The following is an 8,021-nucleotide window of genomic DNA, read 5'->3' as shown; positions in this document are numbered from 1 at the left end:
GATGTAAGCTCTCCTCTCCATTGCAGGGAGGGTAAGTAGCTGCAGATGACACCATCAGCCCCCTCCTGTAAGAGCCTAAAGTGTCCAAGGGGCACGTTATGTCTTTCTGGCAAGATGTCAATGCCGGGTCCTTAGGGCTAGGCACCCCAGAGCTCCCCTTTCCAGGTCCCCAGCTGCAGAGTTGCCCCTGCCCGGAAGGCAGACCGTGCACCCCTGCAGCTCTGCGGTCATTCGGGATGCGGGTGCGGAGCGGGCACTGAGACCCCTTCGCTGCTCTCCCAAACCTACGCAGGAGAGCGCTGCCCTCTAGCGACCAAAATGGGAGATGCAGCGCGCCCCGAGCCTCAGGGAGCCCTGAGGCTGCTGGTACCTGCGAAGGCTGAGGTTGTGGCCCATCCTTGCGGAGGGCGCGAGCGGCTGGGAAAGACCTGAGACCCTCTCTGTGTATGGGCTCTGGGACCGTTTGTGGTTTCCCTCTAGGGCCAGAACGGATAAAGAGACACATGGATGGATAAATAAACAAGATGTATGATGGGTAGGTGATAAACAAACCGAAAGGTTGATGAATGACGGATGACAGATGATTAGATACACCTTTGCCAGGACTTTCTATATGTCAGACACAAGCTAAAGGCTTTCGTCCATTATTTCATTGGCGTCTCTCCCGAATCTTAGGAATGGCGCATTACTTCTTGCTCCTATTTGCCAAATGGGAAAACTGAGGCCTTACACAAGGTAAATAACTTGCCCCTTGGCAAACTTCCGCAGAGCTAGGAAGTGGCGGAGTGGGTCTCAATAGACAGCCCCAGGCCCCATCGTTGGCTCTCGGCCCCCTCCCTGCCGAACGGATGTGCGCCCCCAAGCCCCAGACGGCCAGGTGTACCGCGTCCCTCGTCTCTCCCTCGCCCCTACAGTCCTGGCACGCTGACATCACACCCGCCCTGCAGCGCCTCTCACTCAACAAACGTTCCCAGGACACCCTAGGCAGCGCGCTTGAGGCAGTGTGTCCCCGACTTGGAAGCCTGCCTTGAAAGCTGGGTAAAGACGAGTCCCCTCCCGCGGCGGCTGAACGGCTTGCTGCCCCCAGAGGAACGCTGTTCCCGTCCACGTTTGGCAAGGGGTCTCACTAACGTGCAAGGGGAAAGCTCAGTGCCGAGATTTTAAGATTCCCCATAAGTTTCATTCTCTCCTTTGACCGTTAACTGAGCGCCTACATGCGCCCGGCGCTGTTAGACGCTGCACCAGGGAACTGGGAGTCCAATGAGGGGGACAGACGGGTGGATAAATGACATTCGGGACGGCCTTGCTTGGCACCCACCGCGACCACCCACCGCCCCAGGAGGAGGCGGAGCAAGGGCAGGTTCACTAGCCCAAAGGGTCTCCAGCACATTCCAAAAATCTAAGACCGTCCACCTGCCCATCTTAACGCCTCCACCTTGGCTTTGTCCCTGGAGCCCGCACCCCCACGGAGTGCAATTTCACTGACCTCACTCGGGGAGTATTTGATGTCATCCCACTCTCTCCCCACATGTCCTAACTGCCTCGGTGTGTCACCCAGCCGCGAGCTGAGCCACCCTGCGCCCCCCACCCCCGGGACGCTTGCAGGGGCCCGGACGGACCCCTCCCACGAGGACGTCGGCGCGGGGCTGGCGTAGGGCCTGCGTCAGCTGCAGCCCGCCGGCGATTGGGGCGCGCTCGCCTCCTTGGCTTGGGGGTTAATTATAAAGTGGCTCCAGCCGCCACCAGCCCCGGGACAGCGAGGCCAGGCGAGGCAGGCGCTCTGAGCCCCGCAGACGCAGAGGACCGCGACGGTGAGGCCCGCGTCTACCCGCGCACCCGGACGCTTCGCCCCGACGCCCGCCGGGCTCACACCTGCCTTCTTCTCTCCCTTCCAGAGCAGTGCTTGGGACCCGATGTCTCCGACCAACCTGCGCCATCCGATCGCCGTCAACGTGAGTGAACTTGTCCAAATTGCGCTTTTGCTGCGTGCGTTTGGGCCAGTCTGCCTGCTCGGGTTTTTTTTCCCCCGGCGTTTCATTCATTGCATGGGGTGCCCCAACTTTCTTCTGGTCCCTGTTTGTGAGCCGGGTGAAAGCCCCCCACCCCCCAAGGCTCCCGTTCTCTCGCATTTGGTGTTCGCATTCGGGTATTCTCTCCAGAATCCTCCTGAGGCAGTGGAAGTCCGGAAAGAGAGCCGAACGCCTGGGCATCGCCGGGTTCGGGGTGGCAGTGTTAACCTGGGAACCGCGAGGCGATCTGCCCCTGGGCTTCCAGGAGCGGCGTCGGCCGGGCGGGCGGGGGCCCAGGAAGGCGCATCCTTGCGACCTCTTGCTCGACAATCCGCAGCTGGGACTGTCCCGGCGAGGGTTCCCTCGGAGGGACCCGCTTTGCGCGCTGCACGCTCGGAGCTCGCGTCCCTTTCTCCCCGCAGCCCATGGCGCGGTTCCTGAGACTCTGCACTTGGCTGCTGGCGCTCGGCCCGGGGCTCCTGGCGACCGTGAGGGCGGAATGCAGCCAGGACTGCGCGACGTGCAGCTACAGCCTGGCGCGCCCGACTGACATCAACCCCCTGGTGAGTGTAGCCGCGGTGGGTGGACTGGTGGCGGAGTCAGTGCGCACACAGCCTGGCCTGAGGCCGCAGGGCGCATCGCCTGGACGCCATAGGTCCAGCCGCCGCGGCGCCGATCTCTGGTGACGCAGGTGTCCGACTGTTCCCCGAACGCTGACAAAAGTCCCGCTCTAGCTCTCAGCTTCGGGACCCGCGACCATCTAGGGACCGGGGAGGGCGGCAGTGTTGCCACACAAACCAAGTTCGTTTTAAACCTGGGGATGCAGGAGCCCCGAGATGTGCTCTCTTTCGCGTCTTGGAGAGCACTAGGTTGTCGCCCCACCTGTCCCAAGGAAGATGCTCAGTCACCTCAGTTTCTAACATATCCCACTAAGGGCCCCTTCCACACAATCCATCCTCCCATCCTTCCTGCAAATAATGTCATTTTTTATTAGTGACATTTCGTTGTCTTTCTTTGGATTTCATTTCTCCAGTCCTTTCATCCTCAGATCCCTCAAGCCCTTCCCCTCACCTGTGGATAGGAGAGAGGAAAGGGTTGGGACCAGGAGGAAGGGAGAGGAAGGGGGGGTGCACAGTAGACCAGAGAGAAAGAGATCAGCACGTCTTACAGGCAAGTGACTCTGGAATTCAATTTCTGTCTTATCTTGGGTGTATTTTTGTAATAGCTACTAAGACAACAGTTTAACTTGGCTATGAAATAGGCACAGGAGAGGTGGCCAGGGTCCAAAGAGGTGACAACAATGCAAAGATAAACTACATGACCAGAGCTGGGGGTGGAGGGGAGAAGCTGAAAACAAAAAGAATACTCATTCTGGTCAGAGTCCCATTGCTCTTAAATTGCCCCTGGTGCTCTACTGAATCGGAATCTCTGAATTTGGGACCCCAGGAAGCTTCAGTTTAACTCACTCCTCTGGTGATTCCTTTGCACTGTCTTCTCAATTTGTGGAAATTGTGTGATGACTTAAAAGGCTCAGTAGAGAATAATGTATTAATCCAAGGAATTAAGTTCCTCATTTGAGCCTTTGAAGAAATTTTGTGATGTAGATGTGTAAAACAGGGATGAAAATTAAGGAAAGATTTCCACAAAACCCAAGGCATACATTTCAGGTTAAATGTTTGCTTGTTTCGCTTGAGTTACCTGATCTACTTCATTCTATTTGTGCAGGTACCAACATGGCCTTAAAGAGAAGACACAGAGTAGGGCTTTGTATTTAAACCATGATGAAATGTGGCATCTTAAATAGGGGTAACACTCCCCTTCATCTGTCTTTTGTCTTTCTGATTTGTTTAACCGATTGGGTTTTTTTATTGGGGCTTACATGTAGGGTTGTTATTTTCTCTGTGACAAAAGGCTTTGTTAATGACTATGTTGTTGGTATTATAGCAGTTCTAGAATTTCAGCTCAGATGCAGAAGACAGGAGAAATGAGGCTGCCTAACTAAAACTATGTAGAATCAACATAACAAATATTGAGGCTCTACCACCTGAAAGACACTCGTACTTGGTTCTCTGGTGGATGCAAAGCTAAGCAGCCACGCCATGATTGATGTCCAAATTGAATTTACTGTCTGATATGATCTTGACCATAGAACACAGAGTGTGATCAATACCACCAAAAAAATGCATAGACCTATAAAGAGGCTTATAAGTTAACGTGACTTCTTTAGTATGAGTGTTTTATTCTGCTTATTTGTCATTATTTCTTTTTGAAGGAATCCCAACATTAAAAAGCCTTTTGGTAATAGCATACAAAATATTCAATGGTAATTTTTGGCAATGAGATCATTTACATTTCATTTTAAAATGGAAATGTTATGGACACCTGAACATCTTACGTTTTTAATGATGTTTTTATTTCTTAGGTATCAAGAATAACACGGGATCATTTTAACTGGATCATCTTTAGATTTTTATATATGCATATATTTAATTTTCTTGGACACAAAGCTTAAATAATTATTAAGAGCTGGTGAAATGCTCACAATGCAAGAAATGTGAAAATAATATGCGTGTATTTTATATAAATTAATATGTCAATATATATTTTTTTAAAGATTTTATTTATTCACCTGACAGGGAGAGACACAGCCAAATTGGTAACACAAGCAGGGGGAGTGGGAGAGGGAGAAGCAGGCTTCCCGCCTGAGCAGGGAGCCTGATGTGGGGCTTGATCCCAGGACCCTGGGATCATGACCTGAGCCGAAGGCAGCCGCTTAACGAATGAGCCACCAGGAGCCCCTATACCAATATATTTTTAAATACAAAGAAAGGACCCGGTTTCTAAATTAAGGGTCTGTAACCTGCGTTCTATAAGTATACTTAAAGCAGCTATCAAAAGCCTGAAGTGCCCAGAAATATTATATAGACTTTATAAATCCTCATGCAATATTAGTTCTCTTTTTTCATACCCAAGTGATCTGTCAAATAGAAGAGCATCTTAACAAAATTATTAGAACATATAGCCTAAATTACAATGATTAGGATTTAATTATTATATAATAAAAAGAAGGAATTATATACAGATCATTTCTCATTCCCATTTTGTCAGGTAATATGATTTCCATTGGGGGAAAAAAAAAACTTTTTTGTACACCAGTAACTAAATGTTAAGAAACATGAATAATGTGTAACATTTGTATATGATAATTTCATATCAGAGCTCATCATTACAAACATTTGGCTCAAGGTGATTAAATCTGTTTTAATTTGTTTAAATCTGTTTTCAATCAAGCAGGGGGAGCAAAGCATCTCTACATTCAGCAAATCATTATGTCATAATCCAAATACTTCATAGAACTTAAATTGAGTTTTAGAATGTCTTTCTTTTCCAATTTGTTTTGAAATTGTTTTTCTTTAAAGAATGAAAGTAATATTTGCAGGAATACTAGATGCCATTCCAGATAGAATAGTAACACAAGAAAGTAACCAAACCTTATATTATTAATATTGATTTTACCTGTAAGACAAGAAGATAAAAGGAATCGGGATGATGTCCCTAATTAGGTAAAGAGAAGTTTCTCCCTCTTGGTTAGAAAAAGCTCAAACAAAATGCGATCAACGGTGGAAAATTATCCAGTGAAATTAGATAGTGCCGGCAGCCAATCTAGGTTAAAATTGGGTGGAAAAGGTCTTTTACAATATTGAAATGGCATGGCAGATACAATCTGTTAAAATTCTAAAGAAAAATTCTAATTTGATTCAATTAATTACCCACAAAGATTCCATTTCCCTTTGATTTGCCTGTTCGGTATATTGAAAAGTTGTAGTAAGAAAATGGCAATTACTTTATTGTATGAGAGTTTCCATATCAAAGCACACATGCTGTGGTTCACAAAAACGTGTTTACCTAATGAAATCAGAAAAGCCTCTTGGTATCATTAAATGGAATTCTTTTCCTAGGCTTGCACACTGGAATGTGAAGGGAAGCTTCCCTCTCTCAAAACCTGGGAAACCTGCAAGGAGCTCCTGCAGCTGTCTCAGCTGGAGCTTCCCCAAGATGGCGCCACTGCCCTCAGAGAGAGCAGCAAGCCCGAGGAGAGCCACGTGCTGGCCAAAAAGTATGGGGGCTTCATGAAAAGGTATGGAGGCTTCATGAAGAAAATGGATGAGCTTTATCCTCAGGAGCCGGAAGAAGAGGCCAATGGAGGGGAAATCCTGGCCAAGAGATATGGGGGCTTCATGAAGAAGGACACAGAGGAGGAGGACGTCCTGGCCAACTCCTCAGACCTGCTCAAAGAGCTGCTGGGAACCGGGGAGAACCGAGAAAGTGCACCCCACCCACAGGATGGTGAGGATGAAGAAGTGAGCAAGAGATACGGGGGCTTCATGAGAGCTTTAAAGAGAAGCCCCCAGCTGGAAGAAGAAGCCAAAGAGCTGCAGAAGAGGTATGGGGGCTTCATGAGAAGAGTCGGTCGCCCCGAGTGGTGGATGGACTACCAGAAAAGGTACGGGGGCTTCCTCAAGCGCTTTGCCGACTCTCTGCCCTCCGACGAAGAAGGCGAAAGCTACTCCAAAGAAGTTCCTGAGATGGAGAAAAGATATGGAGGATTTATGAGATTTTAACCCCCTTGGCAGCCAGTGACCCCCAGGCCCCAGCAAGCCTTCCTCTGCCCCCTATTATCGCGCATTGCTTTCATTGTAGAGCTGCCTTTATTGTCTGGATAACTAACTATACAACCTGACAGTGCTCACTTCAGGTTCTATGTTCTCTTGACCATGTTTATGCTCAGTATTGGTCTAGTGCAGCTGTGTCATTTTCATGCTACAATGATGTTGGTCCCTTGTCCTTTATTTTTGACAAAACATCAATAAATGCTTACTTGTAAATAGATACAATAAACCCATTACCCCAGCTGCATGACATTCGTGTAAGTTTCTTCTTCTCTGAGGCCTTCACTTGCCTTCTGGTTCCCACGGTAAATCCTAAGGTAAAAAACACTGAAGCCATCTGCTTTGGGCAGAATCATCACTGGCCTCCTTCTCTTCCAACAGCCGAGGCTGCAAAACCATTTCTCATGTAATTCCTTGTATATAAAATCCTAGATGAGTTAACACATTGAGCAAAGTACAGTGCATTTCCACTCTCATTTCTGGAAATCAGACACAGCAAGAAAAACCAAAGCCTAATAGAGAAACTAGCTATGCCCTCCTATAGAAGGAAATCTGCACTTACATCCAGAGGTGTATGTCTGTTTTCTTCAGCAAAGTATTTTAGAAGTTAATAAGAAATGAAAGATAATTTAGCCCCATTTCACAAATGCAGATGAAGCCCAGAGAGGTTAAATTGCTGAACCAAGGTTGCCCAGCATTTGAAGGATAGAAATAGAATGAAGAGCCCAAACTTCATCTTGTTCCCGAGCAATGTCCTTACACTCCCGCTGCCAATCTCTCACTCAGGCCACTACCAAGAATTGGAAGAACTTGGGACTGTATATTGTTCACTAGTGTATATCCTTACACCACAACCAATGGTGAGTTCTCCAGTATCTGACAAATGGACATATGAGTGAATAAAGGAATGAATGAGGAATTTGGTGACCAGATCAACGGAAATGGTATTATGGATGTTTTAGAAGGCAAATTATCACACAAAGAAGTTTATGGCCACTTCATATAAATTAAACCATTTGGGGAAATATTCAGGAACAATAACAAAAAAAGTAACATGTCCTCCTTCTTTCTAATTGAAACCAACTGCAGCTAAACTCCCATCTACTAGGTCATTTATCCAGGACCCTTCCCCATTCTCTCTTTTGGTGTGCTTCCCCCAAAATTCTGTCCTGCAGTCTACCAGTGTGCAAGCCTGCGTGCTCCACTCTGATGAGGCAGCTCCACTGTCCTGGGCAGTCTGTCCCTCTGAGTCCAGCCCTGCTGGGGTCCCTGGGACATCAAACATGGCCATGCACTATTAGAAAACTCTTCTCCTCCTGATCAGTGCAAGAGGTAATGGTCA

At 48.1% G+C, this 8,021-nt stretch overlaps 1 protein-coding gene across 1 annotated transcript; it reads left to right on the top strand.

The window, feature by feature from the left end:
• The first annotated feature begins 1,901 nt into the window (after positions 1 to 1,901).
• Positions 1,902 to 6,923, top strand: PENK (proenkephalin). The gene is made up of 3 exons (XM_035011070.1): positions 1,902 to 1,952; positions 2,432 to 2,572; positions 5,969 to 6,923. The coding sequence occupies exons 1-3, from the start codon at positions 1,914 to 1,916 to the stop codon at positions 6,629 to 6,631; spliced, it is 843 nt and encodes a 280-aa protein (XP_034866961.1). The 5' UTR covers positions 1,902 to 1,913; the 3' UTR covers positions 6,632 to 6,923.
• Positions 6,924 to 8,021: the final 1,098 nt, after the last annotated feature.

The sequence above is a fragment of the Mirounga leonina genome, unplaced genomic scaffold, assembly GCF_011800145.1.
Source record: "Mirounga leonina isolate KUSES-001 unplaced genomic scaffold, KU_Mleo_1.0 Mir_165, whole genome shotgun sequence".
Lineage (NCBI taxonomy): Eukaryota > Metazoa > Chordata > Mammalia > Carnivora > Phocidae > Mirounga > Mirounga leonina.
This window is presented reverse-complemented; position numbering and strand designations above follow the sequence as displayed.